The sequence below is a fragment of the Rhizopus microsporus genome, assembly GCF_002708625.1.
Source record: "Rhizopus microsporus ATCC 52813 unplaced genomic scaffold scaffold_4, whole genome shotgun sequence".
Classification (NCBI taxonomy): Eukaryota; Fungi; Mucoromycota; class Mucoromycetes; order Mucorales; family Rhizopodaceae; genus Rhizopus; species Rhizopus microsporus.
In genome coordinates, this window is record NW_019671919.1 from 693,780 (window position 1) to 718,858 (window position 25,079).

At 37.0% G+C, this 25,079-nt stretch overlaps 11 protein-coding genes across 11 annotated transcripts; 4 read left to right on the forward strand and 7 right to left on the reverse strand.

The window, feature by feature from the left end:
- Positions 1–445: 445 nt before the first annotated feature.
- Positions 446–1,631, forward strand: RHIMIDRAFT_104960 (alpha/beta-hydrolase). Its single transcript, XM_023605168.1, has 4 exons — positions 446–764; positions 818–964; positions 1,023–1,348; positions 1,405–1,631. Exons 1-4 carry the CDS (start codon positions 617–619, stop codon positions 1,591–1,593), a joined length of 810 nt encoding a protein of 269 aa, XP_023468419.1. The 5' UTR covers positions 446–616; the 3' UTR covers positions 1,594–1,631.
- On the reverse strand, positions 1,474–2,549 carry RHIMIDRAFT_104942 (uncharacterized protein). The gene is made up of 2 exons (XM_023605167.1): positions 1,768–2,549; positions 1,474–1,697 (listed from the first exon to the last, which is right to left on the reverse strand). The coding sequence occupies exons 1-2, from the start codon at positions 2,494–2,496 to the stop codon at positions 1,587–1,589; spliced, it is 840 nt and encodes a 279-aa protein (XP_023468420.1). The 5' UTR covers positions 2,497–2,549; the 3' UTR covers positions 1,474–1,586.
- An 889-nt stretch (positions 2,550–3,438) lies between these two features.
- Positions 3,439–5,146, reverse strand: RHIMIDRAFT_275997 (mitochondrial carrier). The gene is made up of 3 exons (XM_023612585.1): positions 4,737–5,146; positions 4,462–4,687; positions 3,439–4,393 (listed from the first exon to the last, which is right to left on the reverse strand). Exons 1-3 carry the CDS (start codon positions 5,046–5,048, stop codon positions 3,546–3,548), a joined length of 1,386 nt encoding a protein of 461 aa, XP_023468421.1. The 5' UTR covers positions 5,049–5,146; the 3' UTR covers positions 3,439–3,545.
- A 642-nt stretch (positions 5,147–5,788) lies between these two features.
- Positions 5,789–6,771, reverse strand: RHIMIDRAFT_235474 (RNA-binding domain-containing protein; the record flags this gene model as incomplete). Its single annotated transcript, XM_023608364.1, has 6 exons — positions 5,789–6,033; positions 6,087–6,150; positions 6,206–6,355; positions 6,411–6,513; positions 6,577–6,700; positions 6,750–6,771. The coding sequence occupies 6 exons, from the start codon at positions 6,769–6,771 to the stop codon at positions 5,789–5,791; spliced, it is 708 nt and encodes a 235-aa protein (XP_023468422.1).
- Positions 6,772–7,222: 451 nt separating this feature from the next.
- On the forward strand, positions 7,223–7,597 carry RHIMIDRAFT_235475 (uncharacterized protein; the record flags this gene model as incomplete). The annotated part of the gene is made up of 1 exon (XM_023608365.1): positions 7,223–7,597. The coding sequence occupies one exon, from the start codon at positions 7,223–7,225 to the stop codon at positions 7,595–7,597; it is 375 nt and encodes a 124-aa protein (XP_023468423.1).
- Positions 7,598–9,994: 2,397 nt separating this feature from the next.
- On the reverse strand, positions 9,995–11,205 carry RHIMIDRAFT_290370 (Metallo-dependent hydrolase). Its single transcript, XM_023613733.1, has 2 exons — positions 10,938–11,205; positions 9,995–10,883 (listed from the first exon to the last, which is right to left on the reverse strand). Exons 1-2 carry the CDS (start codon positions 11,191–11,193, stop codon positions 10,105–10,107), a joined length of 1,035 nt encoding a protein of 344 aa, XP_023468424.1. The 5' UTR covers positions 11,194–11,205; the 3' UTR covers positions 9,995–10,104.
- Positions 11,206–16,063: 4,858 nt separating this feature from the next.
- RHIMIDRAFT_290371 (putative vesicle-mediated transport-related protein) lies at positions 16,064–18,894 on the forward strand (the record flags this gene model as incomplete). Its single annotated transcript, XM_023613734.1, has 10 exons — positions 16,064–16,091; positions 16,164–16,417; positions 16,474–16,719; positions 16,777–16,895; positions 16,951–17,165; positions 17,221–17,434; positions 17,487–17,652; positions 17,716–17,907; positions 17,962–18,138; positions 18,196–18,894. The coding sequence occupies 10 exons, from the start codon at positions 16,064–16,066 to the stop codon at positions 18,580–18,582; spliced, it is 1,998 nt and encodes a 665-aa protein (XP_023468425.1). The 3' UTR covers positions 18,583–18,894.
- Positions 18,407–19,385, reverse strand: RHIMIDRAFT_213136 (Erg28-like protein). The gene is made up of 4 exons (XM_023607238.1): positions 19,017–19,385; positions 18,872–18,962; positions 18,702–18,820; positions 18,407–18,653 (listed from the first exon to the last, which is right to left on the reverse strand). Exons 1-4 carry the CDS (start codon positions 19,180–19,182, stop codon positions 18,598–18,600), a joined length of 432 nt encoding a protein of 143 aa, XP_023468426.1. The 5' UTR covers positions 19,183–19,385; the 3' UTR covers positions 18,407–18,597.
- Positions 19,386–21,493: 2,108 nt separating this feature from the next.
- On the forward strand, positions 21,494–22,318 carry RHIMIDRAFT_249647 (uncharacterized protein; the record flags this gene model as incomplete). The annotated part of the gene is made up of 2 exons (XM_023610643.1): positions 21,494–21,940; positions 21,989–22,318. 2 exons carry the CDS (start codon positions 21,494–21,496, stop codon positions 22,316–22,318), a joined length of 777 nt encoding a protein of 258 aa, XP_023468427.1.
- Positions 22,319–22,406: 88 nt separating this feature from the next.
- RHIMIDRAFT_235481 (uncharacterized protein) lies at positions 22,407–23,822 on the reverse strand (the record flags this gene model as incomplete). Its single annotated transcript, XM_023608366.1, has 8 exons — positions 22,407–22,583; positions 22,634–22,739; positions 22,794–22,849; positions 23,095–23,279; positions 23,334–23,347; positions 23,425–23,534; positions 23,592–23,706; positions 23,752–23,822. The coding sequence occupies 8 exons, from the start codon at positions 23,820–23,822 to the stop codon at positions 22,407–22,409; spliced, it is 834 nt and encodes a 277-aa protein (XP_023468428.1).
- Positions 23,619–24,797, reverse strand: RHIMIDRAFT_105049 (phosphatases II). The gene is made up of 3 exons (XM_023605169.1): positions 24,329–24,797; positions 23,752–24,275; positions 23,619–23,706 (listed from the first exon to the last, which is right to left on the reverse strand). Exons 1-2 carry the CDS (start codon positions 24,572–24,574, stop codon positions 23,925–23,927), a joined length of 597 nt encoding a protein of 198 aa, XP_023468429.1. The 5' UTR covers positions 24,575–24,797; the 3' UTR covers positions 23,619–23,706; positions 23,752–23,924.
- Positions 24,798–25,079: the final 282 nt, after the last annotated feature.

Genomic DNA, 25,079 nt, shown 5'->3' on the forward strand with positions numbered 1-25,079 from the left:
GAGAATAAGAGGGGAGGTGCCTTTTTTCATACTTGTTCACATGAGAATCCATGTAAGTAGGCATATCGAAGCACTACTTCAAGTTGCTTAGTTGAAAAAAAAAAAAAAAAAAAAAAAGGAAAACAAAGAAATCAAAAACTCACACGGGTTAATAATTTTATTTCACAGAAATCAGGAACGCACACGCTTACACATCGCCCTTTTAATAAAAGATTTTGTTATCCTTATCTTCATAAAGAGACACATATATACTATGTCAAAAACGTGATGTTCTACGTATGTGTGTGGCAATTTCTATTGGAAGGTATATTTGTCCTAACTATGGCTTTTTTTTAATGATTGTCTTTTGCCTCGGTGCGATGGTAAAAGGTTAAGTAATATATTATCAAGTTCCTTTTTATTTTTACAATTAGCTCTTTTCAGCTTGTTGTATTATCATTTGCTTCTTTCATCTTGACTCAAAATATTGATGTATATTTCTATTTATTGTATATTATAAGGGCTATCTTTTGTTTCTCAGTCTGACATTCCTCCTCTCAGTGTCAAAATAATAATAATAAAAAAAAACCACGATCTGTATAATTCAATCCATTAACTCTCCTCCAAAGTACTAAAGATGCAATCGATCCATGTTCAAAAAGCTGCATCAGCTATAAAAAACAAGGCAACCTCACCAGATCCTAAAAAAGTTGATTTAAAATTTGATTACAGTCCAAGTCAAGATGGCATTGATCATAATTTGCTAATCTTACTGCATGGTTTAGGTAATGCTGCTTTTTTTATGTTGTTGGCGCATGTAAAGAATAACATGTTGTAGGCGATTCAAAGACGCCGTTCACAAGACTTGGACAACAACTTAAACTTCCACAGACCGCAATTATATCACTCCAAGGGCCTGAGGAGGTGCCCTATCTTGACGGCTGTTTTCAGTGGTTTCCTAGCTTTAACCTGCTCACAGGTGAATGTAAGAATAGTAGACATGTATAATAGAAAATGTTCATTTACATGTACAATATGTATAGTGCTGCCTCCAGGACATCCTGAAAGAATGAAAGGTTTATTGAATATAAGAAGCAAGATAAACAAGTTGTTGGAGCATCTTGTCAATGACTGTAATTGGAATCCACCCAATATATTCCTCTTTGGATTCTCTCAGGGTGGGACGGTGGCATTAGATACAGCACTCTTTGGTAAGGTGCGCAATTTGGGAGGCATTATTAGCATCAGTGGGTACTTGCTTGAGGAACAGAGCACAGACAGTAGAATAGATGGAGGATATCCTGGATACATCCTTATCACTCAAGGTGAAAGAGACGAAACAATGAACAAGTCGATAGCAGAGACAAAGGTAAACATCTGAATACTATTGCATTCTTTTTTAAAAAAAAACCACATCTGTTATAGTTTAAACAAGTAAAGAAGCTTTGTTCACCATCTGCTGAAGTCTCTCAAGTATTCATCCCAAACAAGGGCCATGCGATGCCTAGTACAGAACAAGAATGGAGATTGATTCACACTTTCTTCGGAAAAAACATGCCAAGAAGAAACATTGAATTAGAGAATATGTCTGGTGTTTATTTGGTCAATCAATAGGATCCCCAACCATCACCAAATAGTTTACAGTGACGATGTTCGCACCATTTATCATACAACAGTCTTGCTGCATTTTTACCTGCTATTGTTTGCGTTTCCATCGTCTTTAAAAATAAATGATTCATTAGTCATTATCTCAGTACACACACACGCCTTCGTAAATAAATATCTTACGGATATAAAGTTTTCAAATGCGCTGGTATAAATAATTCCATTCTCTTCTCCTTCCATTTTCAGTACAAAAGGTACAAACTGGTGCTCATCAGTAATAGGATATAGCTCTGGAAATGCATGCCATTTCTTACGGAAGGCCCAACTCTTGTTCAAGAACAGCTCATCAAGCTCTTCTTCACTCAACTCATGTGATGAGAATATCTTGATAACCTGCTCACCATTATCCAACTGTCGATGGACAGAGAATGTTTGAAATGGTGCGCTGCCATCTTGAAAGTTTTTAACTTTATATAATTGGTAGAGAGTCAGTATAATCACAAGTGCTTGGGTATCTTGCTTACCTAGTGGATGTCCAGTGGTGATAACAAAGGTGGGTGTTTTATCAATGCTGTCCTTGCCAAAATAATGAGGATTGATATGCCCAGCAACAAGTGTAACATGAACAACGTGATAATCTCGATGATGACGTTCTGCTGGGAATCCAAACTGAATTTCAGACAAGGCAAGAGGAGAAGCAAGGACGACATCATCAAATACTTGATGTGCTCCATCCGATGTCTGAACAGCGTATCTATGAACTGGTTTTCCTATTTGATCGAATTCGGTGACATTATAAACAGCCGTTACTTTGGTATTCAGTCGTACATCTGCCCCAGAACGACTTGCAAACTCTTCAAATATTTTGAAGTTTCCTTCTTCCAATGCCCATGTACCATGACCTGCTTCCATCGACACCTACAGACATCAGTTAGTTTTTACCTTTTATTTTTCATCTTGTGGCTTCTTACCATGACAGCTAACGCGTGCACTCTGTTCAAATCCTGGCAATAGTTACCTCTTGTTGCAGATTGTAGTACTTCATAGGCATATGCATCATTGATACCAAGCTCATCTTTTAAATAATCAATAGCGCTTTGGTTAAGCAAACTTTCAAACTGAAGACTCCTCACAGCCTTTGGTACATGTTCAAACCCAAGGTCTGAATCATACAGCTTCATAAACTGACCAACAACAGCCTTTTGCTTTCTTTGGAACTATACAGGAAAATCAGATAAAAGCATACTGTATAGACTTTTTTTTTTTACCTTGAGTGGAGAAAGCAACCCATATCTCCAGATAGGAACAATCGTATCCCACAATGTGCCAGACTGTTCAAACAGAAACTCTTTTCCATCCCAAATACCAAGACCGGGCCTCTTATCATCACGAACCTCCGTCAACTTAGTCCTCGTCAGATTGAACGTATCGACTGCCTTCATCAAGTTTTTATTGGCTTCAACAAAAATAGAAGCACCAAGCTCAATAGTTCCCCAAGTAGCAGCGTCATCTTTGATCGGAATAGTTGTACTTCTGCCTCCAATATATTCACTTTGTTCAAAAAGAGTCATGCGAATTTTATCAGGATGAGAAAATACGTTGCTTAGCCAGAAAGCAGTTGATGTACCAGCAGCGCCTCCACCTTTTTTTTTTTTTTTTTTTGCAAATAGAAAGCGTTATTATTCAACATGATTTTCTCCTGTTGTGTGTACCTATGATGGCAACAGATTTTTCAATAGGAATTGAATTATCATGAAGAACATGTTGTCCATGCTGCCATTCTGCAAAAGTAAATGACAAAAGGCTAAATAGAGCCAAAGTTTGACAAGTTTTCATAGAGAAAAAAGAAAAAGGAGGAAAAAAAAAGAAGCTAAGTTTATTTGTTTATGCAATAAAAGTACAGAGCCAATCAAAATCGCTAAATCTCTTTATAATAATTTGCAACATAATGAACCATTCTTTTACACACCTTCAAGCCCATTCATGGCATGAAACATAAAGACCATGACATTTGCAGCCAATTGCATAGTGAACCCTCTGTATAGGCCATAGATACCCCAAGCACTTGTGATTTGTCTATGCTTGGGATGACGGAACACGTCTTCGTCAGTGTCACTGGTTGTTGTTGAATCTGATTCGGAAAAGTGGTTCTTCTTGCGAAGCTTTCTTTGCTGACTAAACTTATTGCGTGTGCCCTCTTCCTTCATGATTTTGTACATAGCATCTAAAACACCTCGATAAGGCACTGGACGTAAAGCGACAGTCGATTTGAACGGTTCACCCGTCATAGGTACCTGACAATGAAGCCTCTTTCTGATAGTTTCTAAGGGAAGCATGAGCAGTAATCCCAAGGTAGATAGGGTAAATTCAGCAGCTCCGTAAAGTACAGGAGAGTCTGCAGGAGATATGCCTAGAGTGCGTGCAATGATTAATGGTATACTACAGGATAAAAGTGGGGTGATGCCATGGTAGAGTAAGGTGGGTACCAAGTTTTTGGAAAGATAAATGCCGCGGAGTCCGCCTTCCTCTGCATACATGGTGCGTAGTGCATGGAAGGGTCCCTTGTACTTGCTGCATAGAGGCGAGGCAGATTGAACGATCAATCTTGTCCTGATAATCTCGAGAGGGCTTAGTAGGATGCCAACGACTAGATGAGAGGCAACAAGTGTTGTCATGTTTGGTGTAATGTTATCAAGATGCATCAAAGGTATTGTGTCATCGTATAAGCCAAAGAGGTCATTTAAGGAGCCTTCAAGCGCAGGACGAAGCGTTGTGCGAAGCATTTCGTATACCCAAGTCACCCTTTGGCCTAAATACATTGTTCAATCAAAAGACAGTTTGCCTTATTTTTCTCTCTAATCTCTTTGTAGTTGTTACCTTTAAATAATGATTTCCATCCTTCAGTCGATTGCTTCACGATCAATCGTAATATCTCCAATAGCCCATCTTGCATAGGTGCCATCTGATGAACTGGCCTATTTTGATCGTCATATACACTGACCGATAAGAATTCAAGCTTATTTAATCGATTGGCGTCAATAGATATTCTTTCAGGCTTTCTATAAAATGTATCTTCCTCATCGTCCTCTTCTTCGTCAGAGAACTATACAAGATATTAGGGTTCCTGTTTTAACTCACATGGGGTAACTTGCCTGCGACGTTTGCAGGGGTTGTGTTTGCTCTAGTATAGCTGGACCTAGAACTTCGACATCTTCATGTGGAGAGTATTGAACCTGAAGCAGGGTTGTCCCCACTTCAAAAGGACTTGTTAGCATAGTAACAAAGTACTTGAAGAATGCAAAACTTGTGCATCGTGTCGTAAAGTTTTTCAAGTCGTCATGTCGTCTTGTGTCTTCCAGTAAATAAGGTGCACTTTGGTCAGTTGAAGGTAATGAAGTATAATTATAATGGTGTATTCCAGGTGTATAATAAGGTCTATGAGGATTTACTTTTACAGTAGACATTGAAAGAAAAAACACAAAAAATAATAATAAAAAAAAACTGAGCTTATTTTTTAACAGCAAAAATGATTTAGTAACGTGATGGCGTAAAGAACTATGCTTTTTTTTATTGTAAAAAAGGAAGGGAAAGATAAAGGGGGAAGGGGAATACGTACCGTGATATTTGCTTTCTTATATACACATGAGCATTTTCCAATTGTTCCCTACAGTGCTAAGGAGGTATGAAGAAGACTTTAAATATTGTATAAGTGTCATCAACCTTTGAAGAAGAAAAAAGCCCAATTTCAGATACAGCAGAAGCATCTTGCGATTCATGCATCTTTGATTGTTGAATACCACTTGGTTGTGTACATATTATCATCAGCAGCAAAAGGAGGATGCCAAGTGGGCTGTATATATAGTATTTTTTTTAGAATTATTTTTACACTATTTACCTTATTCTAACGTCACGGCAGGACGATAAAAACTGAATGGTTGTGTTGTGTGTAAGCTGGAAGATGAGTCCTGCTATTGAGTATACTTTAGTTGTTCTACTATTACTGTCATAAGCTGAAGCTGAACAATGATGGGATTGTGTTTAGACGAGACTTAGTGAAGTAGAATGAAAAGAGGAGGAGAAAGAAAACAAAAGAAAAAAATGTAACTACTGCGCGTTTTTCTTAGTGATGTGTGGTAGTGTTATTGTGATTTGATGCAAACTGGCTAGTTTTATATAATTTTTAATTGTTGATCAAAAATACTCCTTAATAAGGTGATCTGGTACGAGGAGGGTAGGGTTCATATCTTGGTGGTGGTGGGCGACGGTCATAGCGGTCATAGCGGTCGTAACGGTCGTACCTATCGTAGCGATCATAACGGTCGTAACGATCCCTTTCATAACGGTCGTATCTGGGAGGATCATAGCGGTCCATGTAAGATCGTTCATAGTAACGATCGTATCTTGGGTCACCACGGGGAGGTCGATGATGGTCTCTTCTATCTCTGGGAGCTAAAAGAAATGTTAAACAAAAATGCATCCATTTTTATATATTAAAAACTTACGTCCGCGCTTAGGAGGTCCATAATAGCGACCAGGAGTAGGTGTTCTAGGTCTAGAACGTCTTGCCTTGAGTGGGGGAAAACTGTCAGTATAATCGTTGCTGATTCTCATGCTGTTATACCTTTTCAACTGTAACAACGCGACCGTCAATTTCAGTTCCACTGACGCCAGTCAAGGCTCTTTCGGCGTCTTCAGCACTAGCCATACGAATAAAGCCAAAACCACGGGATTCACGTGTATGAGGATCATACATGATTTCTGCTTTTATAACCTATAATAACGAATGAATAAAAAAGGATAAAAGAAGGGCATAAATAACCACAAACCTTGCCATATTTTGCGAAAATTTCTTCAAGATCAGCACCATTTGTTCTTACTGTAAGACCGGTGATGAATAAGTTATCACCAGGATTTTCATCTTCACGACCTCTAATGTAAAAAGAAAAAAGGTGTGAATTAAGCTGATGATGTTATATTATATTCGTTATTTACAATGGTTCCCTTGAGCGAGAACGGCTTCTGTATCTGTGTTCACTGTGCTCACGTCCAGGAGAACGGGATCTGGAGCGACTGCGGGAACGTCTACCTCTGTCGTCGGAGAGACGTTGATGTTCAACTAGAAACAAGATGTGAATATGTGTTTTACAAGATGATGGGCTGCATACCTGGATTTTCACTCTCACTCATTTGGAATAGATGAAACTAATGAATAAAAAAAAGATGATGGAAAAAGAAAGAAACCAATATTTCTTTCTCCTTTATTTGGCTACAAAAATTTTTCTGCCTTTGGCCGAGTATGACGCAATGGGTAAATTTCACTTTCCGGTTCTGCCCCGCATGGCCTTATCTTGCCCCCTTCTGAGCTTTAAATTCTTGAAGTGACTATTTATTCTTTAGTGTTGTCGCCATTAATTCTCTTTAATGGCATGATTGCAACGCTCCAGAACCCATTATATACCTTTCTTCCATTGTTCTGCCCATCCTAGCGGGCTATCTCATTCATCTTGTAGAGATCTCGATGCGGCTCCCAGAGCCTGCAGCATTAGGTTCTGACTTTCATCTTCCTTCTCTGTTTCCCTCGCTCGGCCCTCTTCTGTCCAAGGACTGAGGACACCTGTTGTATCTCTTGTATCAAGCCATGGATGCTCTTCCCAAAGATCTCTTTACTGTGGTTATCAATCCAAAGACGGCCATGAATATTCCTCTTGGATCCATCATCAACCCACTTTGGACTTTCCAGCTTCGTCCCTCGATCTTAAAACTTTCAGCAAGTAGTGTGTACATCATTGACTCAGAACTCCATTTTACACGGTCATGCAGTAATATAGAAATTGCTCAGTCATCCAGACTTGTTAAAATGTTTCTGAAAGTGATTCAGGATGGTCACCTCCAATTAGCCCCTTTCTTCTTACGTACGTGTATAGCACAATCCTTAGCTCACTTGGCCTCTCCTGCCTATATACCAAAGTCTCTGCCTAACCTAAGGCTGCCCAGTTCACTCTCTCTGATATAAAATTTAAGTGCATCATAATTATAAGTGATTGATCTTAGTTCTTTGTTGATAGATTGACAACATAAAACTAGAATAAAAAATAACAAACTTTCTTTTTTATCTCTTTCTTCTTGAAAAGAGATAATTCAAGATGGTAACTTCATAAACTCATGTTTAGCTTGACGCTACACATTGAAAAGCTTTGTTGGGTGACATCATAGGTAGTGAATAGAGACATTGGTTTATTTTTGAGTGCACCAAGTATTTTCCAAAGTTAATTAACACACTTGTGTTAATCCATGCTTGGAAACTGCCTTAAGATTAACTTCCTTTCAATTATTAGCCCTGCATCACATAATACTACTTGATGTGAACAAGGTGTATCTCATCTACCATACTTACCAGAAGAACTTTACCATGAGCAGGTCAGCACTCACACAAAACAACATTTCCTAATCCCAGAAATATGTACTAAATACATAGACAAAGCTATTGATAGTGTAAGGTTAAAGAAACGTGGCCAGATAAAACTATGCTTTCATGCTAACGGTAAATGCTGGTAGAATTGGTGTCGTTTAAAAAACAAAATAATATTATTCCTGAAAGTAACAATGAGCAACATCTGTTATTCCTGTTCTATGTCCGTTGAGCTTCCTGCCGTCCTTATCGAGCATTCCAGAGTCAAAAGCAATCACAGGTATTTTCTCTCTGTCATACGTGTTTCTTTGTGGTTTCTACTGATTTTCGGGCCTATTGATAAACAGTTGTAAGTTATCAAATAAGCACATTGCTGTTTATATAGCGGTAACTTTTGCAACTTTCTTCTTCTTTCTTCTTTTCTTTTATTCCCTTTTCGCTTTCGTTTTCTTTTTCCTTCTACGGTTCTTTCTTATATTCTTTCTCCTATCCTTATTGTGCTTCTTACCGCCGTTGACTAGTATATTGCCATTTCTTCTCTGGCCTATTGAACCCCTTGATAACCGTGAAAGCGCCCCTTGGCTGTTCCGTATCCATAAAAATCTAATATTTTCTGAGTATTGGCCATTATATATGTCATATGCATATGATATTGCGTCAAGGATGTAGTCTTGGTCGAAGAGATGTTCAGCAATCCATTTCATTCCTTCCTTCTCCATTCTTTTCTGTTCTTTTCTGTTCTTTTCTTTGATGACGAATGCAGCCAGTTTAATTGTAGTATTCCACTGTCGAAACTCTTTCTATTTGATGAGAATTTTATTCCTCGTTGTAGGATGCTGTGAAAGCATGTTGTCTACCACAGCCTAGACTGCACAGCGAGAAGTTGTCAGCATCGCCAGGTTTTAAGACATCATTCAGAAGTTGTATGTCAAATGTACTGTCTGAACTTTGTTCAGTTACATCTTCATTATTGCTCATAATTATAAGTTTCAAGAGAAAACATAATTACATCACAGATACCAAGCTTATGCACTAACCTGAAGCATGTAGAAAAAGGATTTAAGTTTCTTGAAAGCTTCTTCAGAAGCATAAAAGAATTCATCAGCTAATACCTTTAGCATTGTTAGACATCCAAAGGTTCCCTTGTGATGGTCAAAATTTATTTTGACCTTCTCGGTGTTACCAAAGGAGACTGATGTCTCCAAAAGCAATATTTCTGATTGTTTCAAACCATAGAGCTTAATGAGTACATCAGCTTTATATTGAAATTTTTCATCGTCTTGAATTTCTAGTTCCTTTAATTACTTGCTCATAGAAACCAGGCAAGCTTCTCCAACTTTTAGCTCAGCACCAAATTGCTTCAACTTCGTTCCTTGTACTACTGCTTTCAAAAAATCATTATAGGAAGAATGAGTTGAAAGTAGATTGTCCACCAGATATGTCTTGTTTCGTTGAATATATTTTAAGGCTTAAGTAGATCATTAAGTAAGCTTACAAGCATATATCGCATTACTTACAAGGCGCAAAAAAGGTCTTGGAGGATTTCAGTATCGTCTTCTATACAAAGCATTGAAAAGGAGAGAAAGACAAGGGGATATTATAGTTGTAACAGCTGACGAATTCAGAACGTCAAGGGTAAGCGTTATTCTCTAATTTTGAATATCCTACTTAACTACCTATAGATCTACAACTCTTGTGACAAGATGACGTTCATAGCTGCCTTCGCGAACTTCCATGGCATCCAATCCTGCACAGGGTGTGGATTGCTTTAGAAACGTGATATAAACACTTCGAAAAATATTTTCAAGATCGCCAATGGCATCCTTCGTGGATGTGGCAGATCCCAAGCATTTCGTCGCCGTGCCGAACACGGTTCTCCTCCCAGAATTTAGACATTTACTCCTGGTAATTTAATAGGCTCTTCTTCATTGTCCAATATCACTTGACAAATGTTATTGCTAAACAGCTCTTGCTTAATTTAAAGAAGTTGCACATGATAATAAACATATTTTAAAAAAGGAGAGAAGAGGAGAAAGAGCGAGGCTTTATTGTATCTCCCACTTTCAAACACACTTGATTTATAGTCTATACATCCTTATCATAAAGCTTTTTTATTTATACAATCCAACAAACTCTTGCCAGTTTTTCTGTGTCACTTGCACCACTTTTTGCACAGACCACTGACGCGTTTGTGCTATTATTTTAATGATTTCTATCATACAAGTGTCTAAGCCTTTAGGCGAATTAAGATCAGATTCTATCAACAGTCTATCCTCAGGTACTGCCTTGATCAATTCAATAAACTTTTCTGTCGGCAATAGTCTAGCATTAATGACGGCTGAGAACGATATATAGATCTTGAATCCATTGAGCTGCATAAATTGATGGATAGTCGCTGGTGATCCGCCATAAGAGTGTAAACAGAGGCGAAGAGGAGAGAAGGGCTTATTGAGCTTTTTTAGCTTTCTGTTACTGTACTGTCCAGACTGTTCTTTAAGATAGTTGTATAGGTGACCTTGGCCTTGCACACAATGAGCGCTTATACCTCGATCGAGCTCTCGTGCCAAATTACTCTGAATTTCAAATATTCTCAACTGATGCTCAATGGAGCATTGAACATTCGTTGGCTTGACTCCGTGCCATTCAATCGCACCTCCAGGTAGCAACTTGGCTGCCCTGTCAAGTCCGATTTCTCCAACAATCGCGTTTGGATGATCAAGTAGCCTTTGTCGTAAATTTTGATACCACATCTCATATGGAAATGGATCTTTCAAATCATGTATCATTTGTTCTAGTTCATCTTCATGAGGGCACGTGAGAACACTCTTGTAATGCTCCTTTGCTGGCTTTTCTTCAATCATCAATCTATAACAAAACCATGGGTGAATGCCTTTTCTAAAGATTTGAGTGATATGGTTCCTTCTTTTAAATATAATCTGTTTACCAAATGAAGGAATACACGCATTTGCTCGCTCGTTATTACATTCTGCTGCTACTTTGGACACCACATCCCAATCATCTTGTCTGACGCCCATGATGGTAATATGACCTGTCTGTAATTGACGAATCATGGATATATTGGCAATATCATCGTGTGGATGACAGTGAGCATCGCATACATATGGGAAAAGGCTCTCATCAAATGGTTCATCCGTCTTGGGCACACCATGTTGACTAAAATCTATGTCTTCTTCACTCATACTTGACTAAATAATGAAAAAAAAAGAAAAGAAGAAAAAAAACCTCTCTATGCATTTTACAGTTTAATAAAAAGAGCGCAACAAAATCTGGTTTTTCCTATTTTGTACAAATTCAAAGACAGTAGTGTCATTTTGATTGTAGCTTTGAAGTTAGCAGGATTTTAGCAGTCATATCGGATATTGAAAAGTACGTTGATATATCACTCTGGATCATCTTGAAAGATAAGGTACAGTTATTGCAAACCTATTCGAATCAAATAACAATGTAGAAATACACGATTTTTAACTGACGCAAACAATGAATAATCGCGAAATTAATAGGAACATAGCGCTTGCAATAAATAAAAAGTCTTGTTTATGAAATTGTTGTCAACTTGATGTTTACTTGATCTTTTTACAATTAATCAATAAAGTCATGATGTTTTCAAAACCACTGTGGATGCCGAATGTTTTACAGAATCAAATTGTGCTATTTTCTTTTGCTCAAATAATAAAAGTATGTACAATTGATGGGGGCTTAAAGGTCAAGAAGCTTAATTTTTCGATGGTAGCATGCCTAATTTTAAAGCAAAATAAAAAAGCAAGTTCAAAGCGTTTACTTATACATCTGCTCCAGTACTTGATAAACGAAAGTTGACTAAGGAAGAGCCATCAATTACCAAACGAACAAAGATTTATCGTAATAACGATCCACAATACAGAAAATACTTTGATGATTCTATGTGAAGCTTTCTTAATAACAGTATTATTAACACAGTACCAAAAAAAAAAGAGCAACATTAGAAAGTGAGTTATGAAAGCTTTAAGCGAAGCTTGTAGAATCAACAAGTTTGCTAAGGGGAATGATTTCAATGGCAGTAGATTTAGCAGGTCTGGAAAGAAGTGTAATGACTGATTACATGGACAAAAATGGTGAAAAAAGAAATCATCTGCTGTGGGTAGACCTTGTGAAAGAAAATTTTGAAATTACCGCAGAAAATCTGAAAGAAAGAAACTTGGCTTTTCCACCAGAAGCGTCGTCATCAAAAAAGGAATCAACTGCCACTCCAGAAGAATACGAATATAGAACTTGCTCTATATCTTTAAAAAGAATAAGAAAAGACTTGTCTATAAACATTACAGATATAATAGACAATAAAATGAAAGAATCAACGATCAAATTAAGCGACTACTTCTGTAGATTCTTTTCTATTATACAAATGATGGCCTTGAGAATAAAAACCATATATTTATCACAAGAAATGGCCAAGTGGTGCTATAAGAGACGCAAAGGTATGACATCCGAAAACTACTGCCGTCCAAGTTTGTTGAACAGAATCAGATGGCGTCAATATTGTTAGCTTTGCCTCTATCAACAGAAGCAATAGAATTTCTTTCACAAGAGCTTTCTTTGCTCTTTACAGAGCAACACCTAAATTTGATACATTCTTATTACTTTGGAGCGAAAAGCCCAAACCAAAAAACCGGAAAAACATCCTGTTGAGAGTGCCATGTTCAAAAAATTAAACATTACAAAAGGTTCATATCATCAGAAAGAACTCCACAATGAGGAAATGTCGATAGCTTTGGCCTTTATAGTTACAAACATTAAGAATATCTGGAGTGATGATATCATATTTAAAAAACTTCTAGATAATCTTTTGAATGTTTTATTAAAATTACGCTTGGCTGAAAACAAGGCTGCAGAATACAGCGAATATATCAAAAACATCAAAGAGAAATCAAAATCGACAACAGTGGTAACATCATCAGTAAGCAGTACGCTTTCTACAATTGACCACAAACGACATGTTCTTCGCTCAGAATACAAAAAAATCAATACATTAGAACGTAAATTAGAGAATCTTGACGATGAAGATAAAATGCAACGTTATGTAAGAAGAATAACACGAGGTCATGATAGAATAACGTACATCAAAGGTTTACCAAAGAAAACAGTTTCGGTAAGATTTCGTACAAAAACAAAAGGAATAGAAAATTAATTATTTATTTATGTAGTCTGATGCTAGAGACGTAGCAGCGAATGAAGCCAGCAAGAAATATAAAAATGATGCCAGTAGAAGCCGTCTATCTTGTTTAAAATCAGCTGCAAATCATCTTTTTTCATCTTGCACAGATGTCACTAGAAATGACATCCAACGAGAGCTACAAATACTGACGTTAATAGCTCAAACATTACAGCCTTACATCCCTGATAAACAAAACCACTTTGTTGTAGCGCGTTAAATTCCCCTTTGCATCCTTGCAAACAACATTCTGTGAGCGACAGGATACGTAAAATTTACTCGTCAGCTCTTTTCTCTACCATACCTCTCGTATTTGAACGCCTTACAAGTCAATGCACTATCCTTATATCAAATGATGACATCAGGTTCAGATACATTGCTTATCTCGGATTTTAACTAAAAGGCAATCGGTTCGATCGAATATGCTCAGTCTAACAAGGACACAGTATTCTGTTCCATCTTTGATATGAACGAAATCACAAATTCCTGCAATTCATATAAATTAGCCCACAACATACAGATTCTACTAGGGTTAAAGACCGCAAGAATTCTAGGAACTACAACAAAAGAACATTTTGTCCTTTCATTGAAGAAATCACTGTCGTATGCGCAGAAGATAGTCCAAGGCTCGAATGTCGTAGAACAACATTAGGAGGGGCTTGCCATTCTACAAGCCAAAATCATTAATTCACAGCAAGAGCTTAACAAAGCCTAAGCTACACTAGAAAAGCTGCAAAAATCTGATCAGGAAGTTGTCCTTGGTGCTAGGATCAAGCAACTTAAAAATAGATTTAAATTTCTGCTGACGAGAGATGAACGGGAAAGTACGTGACACGATATGAAATGCTTGAAAGAGGAACGAAATCAGTATCGCATAGAGATAATCAATTGTCGCAGTCTTATGTCAAGCTTAAAACAGGATTTATATTGCAAAAGAATGACTTTTCAATTTGATAAGGAGATTCAGGAACAAGTGAAGAGAAGTAGACAAGAAAAAAATGATGATTTAATCAAAATCAACTTCCAAACAATTGATGTCTTCAATGCTACAGATTGTCTGATTGACAACGTGAACGATTTGTCTTTCTCCGGTACTGATAATGGATTAGTAGCCTTGTCGACAAGCGTGCCTTTCACTTATCAACGGTTCTAATTCCATATTCAACTGTACAATCGCTATCACGTCTTGCAAGAGCCTGGCATTGATATAAAAGATGAAGAAACAGTTTTCTTGGACTTATCACAGCCAAAAGCTATCAATGCGAATGAAATTGATATTGTATGCACAGGAAGAATAGAAAGCATCTAGAGTGGTTAAAGAAAAAGACATCTCAGAAAAAAGATGTTTCTACTTTAGAAGCCAAGTTGGAGAAAGTATCCTTCTCAGCTAGCAACAATGTTGAAGAATTTCAGCAGGATTATCGTGTTTACGAGGATTGCTCGAAAAAGCTGAGAAGCTTTAGCGGTTCAAACAGAGCCAGCAGATTACGAAGCCTCGAGATCCAGAAAAAAAAGCACTTGGACAAGATAATAGCACAAGAGCAAAAGTTCTTGACCAAAGCCTAACACTGGTGCTGATAAAAAGCAGCTGCTTATGTTCATTGGGGATCGTGGCACTGGTGTCGGAGCACGTATCAAAGGGTTTCGCAGATACGGAGGTAGTGGAAGGAAAAGCTGCACGGTAAATATGTCAATGCGTGCATTACAAATGAACATATGGCATCACAAACATGTATATATTGCTACCAGAAGCTTTGCCATCCAAAATCTATGTTGACAAAGAAGAATAAACGAGTGTCACAAGAAATCAAGGACACCTTAATGTGCGTGAGTCCAAAATGTGTGGCTGTAAAGTCTGGGAAATCAGCCAAGTCTCAAGGTGCGCTGTCTTCGCTGGCAATCGGTTTGTCTGGTTTGACTCAGTGTTTGATAGGCTCTCCTCTTCCACCATTTGCCCAACCTTAAATCAGTCAATTCAACACTGATACCTTCAGCAAACTTTCATGGCCCTTCGTTCCTGCAAGAGATCACTTGACGAGCACAGTATGCTCATACGATAGTAAGATTCATTTTTAAGCTTCATTCGATATTCTAATTTGGTCTTTCTTATAGGTCGTTCCTTGTGAAGGGTAATAGTATTTTAAATTTGTAATAATTATGTGGCTTACATTTATTCCTGCACATTTAGGCTTTTCGTCGTTTTGATTCTTCTACACAATGGATATCATTGCATCCCTCTTGTATCCTTTGAACAAGATAATAAAATGTGTCGACAATTTACATAAATAAAAAAGATAGTAATACGTCATTAAAACTGTATTAAAGAATATGCTACTCCTTGAACGAGATGAGGTTACCACGGCACCAATCGAAGAAGTAAACCAATGCGAATCACTATTTCGTCACTTACCTTCGACAAAAAGCATAGCGAATGGAAGAAAAAAAGCATGGCTCGTATAGCTTCCTTAAAGATTAGCTTCCACAAAAATTGTGCATTCTATAATAAACTGTTGGTTGTCAAACAAGTCAACCTATTGTGCATTCATACAAATTTAAGCCAGTTATGCTGGATGCATGACTAAAAAAATCGCCTATTTAGAGGATAGATATCGCATTTGATCATATATCCAACCTACATTAGTTATACAAGATACAAATCAATGATGTTCAAGATGGTTTACCTGCTTAGTATTTACAGTAACAGGATCAATAACATGTTGTCATTATATTTACTTGGACCTTTGGGCAACTCTAAACAGGTCTATCAAAGAAGCAGACAAATGAATATGATTGGCTGGTTGAAAAAGAGAGAAAGACAGAATTAAATTATCAGTCTGTCCTTTTTTCTGTACTTCATCTATACAATGTCTGATGCCAAGTATTTTCAAAGGGGTATACATATATATACACACTACTTTCTCTTTCTTTCTTTGACTAATCTTGTTTTTTTTTTTTTTCATGTAGGAAAAATTCAAGAGCTTCGAGCAGAACTTACCTCTGAAAAGCGTGATCAAAAGCATCAACGAAAGAAGACAGTGATGAAGAAAATTGTCGCCAATATGACCATGGGAAACGACATGTCACCACTCTTCCCGGATATTCTTAATGTAATGCAAGTACCTGTACTTGAAATTAAGAAAATGGTTTACCTTTACATCATCAATTACGCACGAACAAAACCTGATATGGCAGTGATGGCCATATCTATGTTTATCAAAGTAAAAGGAACAAAAGCAAATGATTAATTTCTCTTACTTATATGTATACACAAAAGGACGTAGAGGACCCTAATCCATTAATAAGAGCCTTGGCCATACGTACTATGGGTTATATCCAGGTCGAAAAGATTGTTGATGTACTCGTTGATCCACTCCGACACAGCTTAAAAGATAGAGATCCTTATGTAAGAAAGACAGCTGCTATATGCGTGGCCAAGCTATACATGTATGATAAAGTCCTGGTAGAGAGCGAGCACTTTGTTGATATGCTAAGAGACTTATTGGCTGACCCTAATCCGACAGTATGTGCATATTCCATATATAGTTACCCCTATGGTGGAACTTATTTATTATCATAGGTAGTAGCTAGTGCCGTGGCAGCTTTAACGGAGATATCTGAACGATCTGATAACATTCAACTGCGACTCAATCATTCTACAGCAAGTAAGCTGGTAGCTGCTCTAGGAGAATGCTCAGAGTAAGTATCAGAGATAGCGTTGTGTTTGTAGTCGACTAGTTAATGATCAGGTTAGATGGGGACAGACTTATATACTGGAAGCACTCATGTACTATGTACCTCAGGATGCTGGAGATGCAGAAATGCTAGCTGAACGTATATCACCTCGTCTTCAGCATGCAAATTCAGCCGTTGTGCTTACGACAACCAAGGTCATAATGTATCTTATGAACTATATGAGTAATGAAGAGGAGATCAATCAGCTATGTCGTAAATTGGCGCCTCCATTAGGTATAGCTTACATACATCAAAACAGCTATTTTTTATTCATGTCCCTTTGTTACAGTCACCTTACTCGCCTCTGGATATGAAGTACAATATGTGGCACTTCGTAACATACAGTTGATAATCCAAAGAAGACCAGAGATCTTAAAGAACGATATCAAAGTCTTTTTCTGTAAATATGACGATCCTATCTGTGTAAAGCTAGGAAAGTTAGAGATCATATTTAGGTTAGCGAATGAACGAAATGTTGATATGGTACTCCATGAACTGAAAGAGTAAGTCGCTTCATTATAAGAAAAATACAAGACATAAACCCCTTGATGATAGATATGCTGCAGAGGTAGATGTCGATTTTGTTCGAAAGGCAGTTAGAGCCATTGGCCGATTGGCTGTCAAGATTGAAACAGCAGCTGATAAATGCATTACTGCTCTTTTGGAATTGATTCAAACCAAAGTAAACTATGTTGTTCAAGAGGCTATTATAGTCATTAGGGTAAAAAAAAAAAAGAACTAAGCTGCAGCAAAGGAATGACAAGAAAACTAATTAGAAATATAGGATATATTTAGAAAATATCCCAATCAATATGAAAGCATTATCTCTACATTATGTGAAAATTTGGATGACCTGGATGAGCCTGAAGCAAAGGCATCCATGATATGGATCATTGGACAGTATGCGGATAGAATTGAAAATGCTGATCAGTTATTGGATGACTTTTTATATACATTTCTTGAAGAACCTCATGAGGTAAAAAGAGACATGACCGCCAGAGTCTTGTGTATTGAAATGAACGTTTTGTAGGTACAATTGGCATTACTCACAGCAACAGTCAAGCTATTTGTTCAGCGACCCACAGCTGGACAAGAACTTGTGCCCAAGGTGCTGAAGTGGGCAACGGAGGAAGTGGATAATCCCGATTTACGTGATCGCGGATATATATACTGGCGTCTGCTTTCCACAGATCCAGCTGCAGCCAAGGTAAGCAACATTCGCTTGTATGTTCCCCTTCTCAAACTAAATGACCATGATACATAGGCTGTCGTTTTATCCGACAAACCTGCCATCACGACAGAAAGCGATAATCTCGACCCCCACTTTCTGGATGAGCTATTACTCCACATTGGCTCTTTAGCCTCTGTTTATCACAAGAGCCCAACGTCATTTATCAGTCGCTATAAGCCACGACACCTCATTCCATCTCCTGCACTTCAAAAACGATCCGAACAAACATATTTAACACAACAGCAACAGCAACAACAGCAACAACAGTCATGGACAATGGTTCAACAAGAACCCTATCAACCTTCTCCCGTTCCACCTCAAGCACAACTAAACGATTGGAGTTATAATGCTGCTACAGGTGCGCCTCGTATCGTGTCTTCACAGTCGAGTAATCCATACTCAATGGACTTGCTACAGTAAACTTTTTATTTCATTCTAGTCAAACTTGATGTATTCTTCCTTGACTTGAATCAAATAAAAAAGCGATGAAACTATTGAGGCTTTAGTATGAAACGCTTTCTTTTAAAAATAAAACTGACCTGCAACAAATAAGGGTGACATGAAAGGACCATTCAGTTTGCAGCCCTTAAATACGAGTAACTCACCAGCGTAATGAGTTAAGGCAATGACATATGTCCAAATGGCGAGATTGTACATGCTAAAGAAAGAGAGAGATTAATTAGAATAAAAGTAAAAGTAAATCTCTTACAATCTATGTTCAAGATGAAAAGCGGCATAGATGCGAATCATACTGACAGACCATGTCCAGGTAGCAAAGAGACGACCACTGAGTGGTGTGACTGAAATAGAGAATGAGCGAAGAGAGAACTAGTACGATGAAATAAAAAAGTTACCTTCATGAGGTTTATTCGCATAAACGCGCTTCGTGAGCGTATCAGTACAAAAGTTCTGAATAGAGTTGAAGATACCAAGAGCAGATGTAAACAAGAGCCATTTAGGCAAGTAACCTTCAGGAAGAGTAGAAAAGATGTCAATAAATTGTCTATAAAAGGATTCCATGGTTCTAAAAGAAAATACAGAGAGCGTCGTGCCTACACCAATTCCCAGTTGATTCAAGTCGGACTCCAGATATGATATTATCTGTTCAAGCCGCGCTTTAGCTATTCAAAATAATACGATGTAAATTAATCTTCCGCAAATTATGCATCAAATGTTTGGAAAGCCATTGTTCTTTCTGTTCAGTGTTTGGAGGCTCCATGTTTATTGAAAGAGTATAAAATAAAAAGAAAAATCAATATTTCGTCGATCCTCCTTTTTCAGCAATTACTGCCTCACATCGAACCTTTATGCTTCCGACCAAACATGCCGTTAACCCAGGGCTTGTTTTCTCTCGCTTTTCTCTCAGTACAATACGCAACTCTTCAGTATCTCTTATCTCATTTCTTTTTTACTTGATAAGATTTCCCAAAATGGCCCAAACATGCTCCATTGGGTTCAAAATGCCTTTGCACAGGTCAGTACTCAAAGTCCTTGATCTGGTGGGCTTCCTTCCACTATTGAGCATAACCGCCAGTTGTGGAAGCTAGCTCCATTCTCTTGGAATATAAAGTCTCTATCTCCTTTCTAGCAGAGCTCTGCGATTCAGGATGAAAATTTTTGGCTAAAATATTTATATATTTGTCTTGATCAACTGTACTGTCAACTAAGACCAATGGGCCAAAACTATTTGCATGAAAGCAGCTCCAAATTATCACCCCATTGCTTGCTCATGGAGGTACCAAGTATAATAAGAAGAAAAAGAAGAGAAACAGGAAGAAAAAAGAAGCAAGAAGAAACAAAAACTAGCGGCAAATCCAAAAGAAAAAAAGTCAAATTGCCAAAAACAGGAATGTAATCAATTTTAGCTTTGACAATCAGGTCTTATCTAATTATTGTTTTAAACAAACCAAAAGTAGAAGCCCATGTAGCTCCAAATGGAAAGAGAGAAAGTGCCTCTTGGAGTTTTTGGTGCGGAGATGTTTGGAAAAGACTCGATAAAGCTAAAGGGAAACAGGTGCAGTGTTACTGGTGTCTTTTGGCGAGCGTTAAAAAGAAGAGAAGCAGCTGGAGATCTCATCGCCATTTCAATTGATGAATACAAGACCTTAAAGATTTGCAATGTATGTATTAACGATCACCTTACAAGAATGTCTGATTGAAAGATTGTAGTGTTCTGGCTTGTAACACCTGCAAGACATTATGGCAGCGAGATGCCAACGCTTGTAAGAATATGCTGTCTATTTCTCTTTCGATTTGGGATGGAAGAGGCTGGCCTTCTAAGTATAGAAGAAATTAAATGTTTTTTAAAATCGCCGTAATGAACACGGATTCCCTTTTGGGATAAAGATTGTTACAGGTAAAGAAGATGTCTGATAATTTTACTTGATCCAAAAAAAAAAAGCTTTGGGTTTTACTAAATTTCTGCATATTACGAACACTAGCTCAGTGTGGCTACAGAGAAATCGAATAATTACGTTTATTTTCCTTCTTTCACTCTTTGTGTTTCCTATGCTCCATCTATTTCTCGTTTACATTCTACAACAATCTAGTCACACCACTCCGCAATATGTGTCTCAATGATAAATAAATAAATTGGTAACATTGACGCAGCCAAAGACAAAGAATATGGCGATTCCTCGCTCATGATTTTCAAATAACAGCATTTCTGTCCTCTTGTTTTATATTCAGCAAAAAGATCTTGCACGTCTTTAAAAGAGAAGCAGTAGAACACTTTTAATTTATATCACCAAGAATAAAACGCAGTTTCTAAGACTTTAACCACACCCTTTTGTCTTCTCTTTGTTATAGTTACCAACTTTTTTTTTTCTTTGTTTGCAACATCATTTTGGTAAAAAAGTATACAATGTGTGTGTATCATGAAAAAATTAAGTTGTTCGGAGAGAGAAATCAGTGGACAATTATGCGCGCGCACACTATAGATGAAGGAGATAAGGAGAAGGAAAGGGGGTGAGATTAGGTATACAAAGAAAGGGGGAGGAAAGAGGGAGCTTGTTACTAGACAACTGCTGCCTAGTAACTTGTTTCTCAGTTGATATGGTTACCCATCATTTAAACAGATTAAATATGCCGTCATGTTGTCAGACAAGATGAAAAAGATGTGTTGGAATACACTATAGAAAACTGCAACAATGCTTCAGCTTCTTTGTATTATATTTGGTATTGTAGAACATGCAACAGGAACATGATTTTCAACAAGCTTTTTTTTTTTTTTTTTCATATGATTCCATGTTCACGTGAAAATATGTCAAAGTATCATGATAAATTCGAAATTTATCTTTTTTTCTTCTCTTTTTTCTTTTTCTTTAAAGAAATGTCCAACAATATGAATAAACATCGACACAATAAGCCAGTTAGAACAGAACCGTATCAAAAGCACAATAGTAGTAAATGGCAACAAATTGTAGTCGGAGCTAGTTCAGCAGCAGGAACAACTGCAGCTATTATTAGTGAAGAAAGTATGAAGTGCTTAAAATACTGCCTTTATTGGCTACAATATGCCATACAACATATTGAGCAGCAAATGACATTAATCAAGAATTATTTGGTATCAGCAGCACAGTCTAATCGACTATTAGCCACGCCTCACCAAAGGACCACATCTCATCAAAGAAGTTCAGTGCTATCATCTATTAAAAGAGACATTGTCCATACACTAAGAAAAGTAGTTGAAGTCATTAGTAAATATGCTGGTGCATCTTTACCATCACAAGCAAGACAAACCGTTAGAGGATTTATTCTTAATTTACCAGAAAGATGGGTAAGATCAACCTTATTCTATACTATTTTGCAACTAACCATTTCATAGGCTACACTCAACGATATTCACTCAACAACCACCTCACCCGCTCTATCACCCATGCTACTGCCCACATCTACCTTATCCTCACCAGGTCCAGGCACGCCCGATCACAATAAACAAGAGGAGGCAGCGATCAAATTATTGACATTTGGTCAAGAATCTATTGAAATGTTGAACTCTGTGGAAACTATCTTTTCCGATACCGTCGATCGAGCTGAATTATGGATTGATCGACTAAAGATGGTACCTGGAATAAACAGTTCTAGCACAACAACAGCAGAAATACCAGAGGACGTTAAACTGCCTCCTATTCGAAATTTAAAGCTTGATCATTAAAAATATACATATATACTTTAATATTCTAAACTAGTTAAACATGTAATAAACACTTTAAGTAATGTAGTATAGCTACTATCTACGCATACTAGTTAAACGTGTAGTGAACACCCTTTAAATACTGAGAATTAAAATGGCTACCATCAGGATTAAATGCTTCGTAACTAAGGTCAAATCTGTCATCTCCGTTAACATTAAGCCATCCACCGCCAGGGACAGTCAGAGTAAAGGAATCACTTTGGACACCATTGACTTTAGTATGAAACTAGATTGTCATGTTAGTTTATGAATATATATGATAAAGGAGATACCTACTGCAAAATCAACAATGTCACCCTTATTGCCTGATTTGACACAATCATAGACAGTATAGGGACAACAAGCACTTTCACCTGGTTTCAAATCTTCTCTCTTGAAACGCCTATAGAAATCATTTAGTTTTTGTACATTCTTTATCAATTTTTATACAACTTACTTGAACACGTTAGCACCTGTGTTCAACGGAAATTGCCAAATGAATAAGGAAGCATGCTTGGATGTATTATAAATACAAAAAGCAAAAGTGTGATGAGTAGCAATGATACACAAGAAGAGTAATAAGAAACGGTGCATTTGAAATTTTAGTTGATTAACATCATGGTTCAAAAGTTTATTAGTTATATTATATCTGTTTTATGCCTCTTTGTTCGCTTTATTCGGAAAGCGTCATCTTTTTATTATATGCATTCTAAAGTCGTAAGTGAGTATAAGTAAAAAATAATGAAATTCAATATTACCTCTGCATTCTGTATCCTCCTACTAGCCACACGACTAGACTGTCTACCTGATAGACCCAAGCATTTCTCTAGATGAGGAGCATATCTTGTAGCCGATATTGACTTTTGACAGTTTGCACATTCATAAAAGGGTAAAGTACTAGCATTATAACTCTTCCCCCAAATGTCCAGTCCAGGTTTTTTGACTTATTATTATTTCATTAAGCTGTATTGTAACAATTTCTTTATCTTTCACTTACCATAATGCTTGCATCTAAGAACAAAAAAAAAAAAAAAAAAAAAAAAAAAAGATTAATTAGAAAAAAAAAATGCATGTATATACAAACTTACTTTGTTTGGCATATTTGACAGATGCTGTTTTCTTTTTTTATTTCTCGATGTGCATCCATGACAACGTTATAGATGCACTCGTTTATTAAATCTTCAGCCAATGTGAATGCCTGAGATATGATCAGCGTGTGTCTATTTCAAAATATTTATATTAGTGTTTTTGTTACCAGTGTTGCCTTTGAGGGTTTATGAGTGTATTTCATATTCTTTTCCAAGTTGGCCTGAGCATGCTTTAGATCATCGATCGTATTTAGTTTGTCAGACAATAATCTCTTGAATAGACTATTTAGTATTAGACTAATGTTACGTAATGGTTCTTTTTATTACATATTGCCCGCTTCTTTATCGTTTTCCTTATTTGGCTGAACTGGCTTTTTACTGTTGTTGTTGTTATTCATCTATAAACAAAAAAAAAAGAGAAAGAAGGAAAAAAAAGAGGATAAATTTAGAAATGCCATTTTATTTATTTGATTGGTTAGATTTATTATTATGATGATTTATTAGACATAGCTACTAAGTGGAATAGAAGAAGGTGGCTCTTGCTGTTTCTTTCCAAATTTGAACATTCGGCTGAATGACATTTTGAAATTATGATTTGATTTAGTACGAAGAGTACGCTTGTATTGATCAAGATAAGCAATCTGGGGCTTATTAAAAGCACCTCTTCTCTTTCTTCTAATATATTCGATGGCATCCAAGGGTTCCATACCAAATTCAATCAGTGCAATTGCTACCAACACAGGTGCTCGTCCCAATCCGGCCACACAGTGAACGGCAATTGTGACGGATTCCTGTTTACGTTCCTCGGTATCGATCAGGTGTAACCAGTCATGAACGACTTGAACGGGAGGCTAAGGAGCATTAGTATAAATAGAAGTGATTTATTATTATTACTACTACTTACAACGCCACCATCTTTAAAAGGTAGATCATGCACTTGAATGCCTTCTTGTTGTAATAGAGATGTATTATAAGTAGGTTGACAACATCGAACGATATGTCGAACTTGATTTCGCTTGAATTCTTCGAGATAATAAGGTAAAGTGCTTTCAGTTGGACAGTCAAGAATGAGGAATTTGAGAGAGACAGATGGAACTTCGATCAGTGAGAGCATACGTCCGAGTGGAGATCCAGTACGTTGATTGACCATGGTTTATAATAGTAATTATCCGGGATCAGAGTCTTGAGGATATTGAGCAATGGTAAATGAGAATGCTGCACAGCCGCCGCAAAGTACGTTAGGAATCTGAGGTGTTAACAGTTGAAGGATATAATGCATAAGTTTATAAAGAAAAAAATAGCTTTTTGACAAAGGAAAATAAAGAATGATATCTTTCTTTTTTCCTTTCTTCTATTCTTTTTTTTGTGTGTTAAAGAAATAAAGATGTAAAAAAATTTTTTCTTTATCCTTCTTGCTTTATAAATAAAATTGAGTTAATTTTCATAAAATACCGCAGCAGATGATTGGCGGTTGATTCGTCAAATGAGAGATCAAGTTCCATAAAAAGCATAAGCACACTGCGTGCGCTGTTTATCTCCAATAGACCGCTGAGTCCAAATTGGAATTTCATGATCTGATTCATATTAATATCAAGGTGTGTTCTATATATGAAAAAGATGATTAAGTTGATGCAATTGGTATCCTCTTTTAGAAT

What these genes read in the sequence shown, in the direction of transcription:
- RHIMIDRAFT_104960 (XM_023605168.1), top strand. Translation starts at nt 617, where the DNA reads ATGCAATCGATCCATGTTCAAAAAGCTGCATCAGCTATAAAAAACAAG. An exon ending in TAACCTGCTCACAGGTGAAT is followed by an intron (nt 965 to 1,022) that starts GTAAGAATAGTA and finishes CAATATGTATAG; the next exon opens with TGCTGCCTCCAGGACATCCT. An exon ending in AGTCGATAGCAGAGACAAAG is followed by an intron (nt 1,349 to 1,404) that starts GTAAACATCTGA and finishes CATCTGTTATAG; the next exon opens with TTTAAACAAGTAAAGAAGCT.
- RHIMIDRAFT_104942 (XM_023605167.1), bottom strand. Translation starts at nt 2,496, where the DNA reads ATGGAAGCAGGTCATGGTACATGGGCATTGGAAGAAGGAAACTTCAAA. An exon ending in CATTTGAAAACTTTATATCC is followed by an intron (nt 1,698 to 1,767) that starts GTAAGATATTTA and finishes TTATTTTTAAAG; the next exon opens with ACGATGGAAACGCAAACAAT.
- RHIMIDRAFT_275997 (XM_023612585.1), bottom strand. Translation starts at nt 5,048, where the DNA reads ATGTCTACTGTAAAAGTAAATCCTCATAGACCTTATTATACACCTGGA. An exon ending in AACCCCTGCAAACGTCGCAG is followed by an intron (nt 4,688 to 4,736) that starts GCAAGTTACCCC and finishes TATCTTGTATAG; the next exon opens with TTCTCTGACGAAGAAGAGGA. An exon ending in ATGGAAATCATTATTTAAAG is followed by an intron (nt 4,394 to 4,461) that starts GTAACAACTACA and finishes CAATGTATTTAG; the next exon opens with GCCAAAGGGTGACTTGGGTA.
- RHIMIDRAFT_290370 (XM_023613733.1), bottom strand. Translation starts at nt 11,193, where the DNA reads ATGAGTGAAGAAGACATAGATTTTAGTCAACATGGTGTGCCCAAGACG. An exon ending in TGCGTGTATTCCTTCATTTG is followed by an intron (nt 10,884 to 10,937) that starts GTAAACAGATTA and finishes TCTTTAGAAAAG; the next exon opens with GCATTCACCCATGGTTTTGT.
- RHIMIDRAFT_213136 (XM_023607238.1), bottom strand. Translation starts at nt 19,182, where the DNA reads ATGGAATCCTTTTATAGACAATTTATTGACATCTTTTCTACTCTTCCT. An exon ending in TGCGAATAAACCTCATGAAG is followed by an intron (nt 18,963 to 19,016) that starts GTAACTTTTTTA and finishes TCTCTATTTCAG; the next exon opens with TCACACCACTCAGTGGTCGT. An exon ending in TTTCATCTTGAACATAGATT is followed by an intron (nt 18,821 to 18,871) that starts GTAAGAGATTTA and finishes CTCTTTCTTTAG; the next exon opens with CATGTACAATCTCGCCATTT.
- RHIMIDRAFT_105049 (XM_023605169.1), bottom strand. Translation starts at nt 24,574, where the DNA reads ATGGTCAATCAACGTACTGGATCTCCACTCGGACGTATGCTCTCACTG. An exon ending in CTTTTAAAGATGGTGGCGTT is followed by an intron (nt 24,276 to 24,328) that starts GTAAGTAGTAGT and finishes AATGCTCCTTAG; the next exon opens with CCTCCCGTTCAAGTCGTTCA.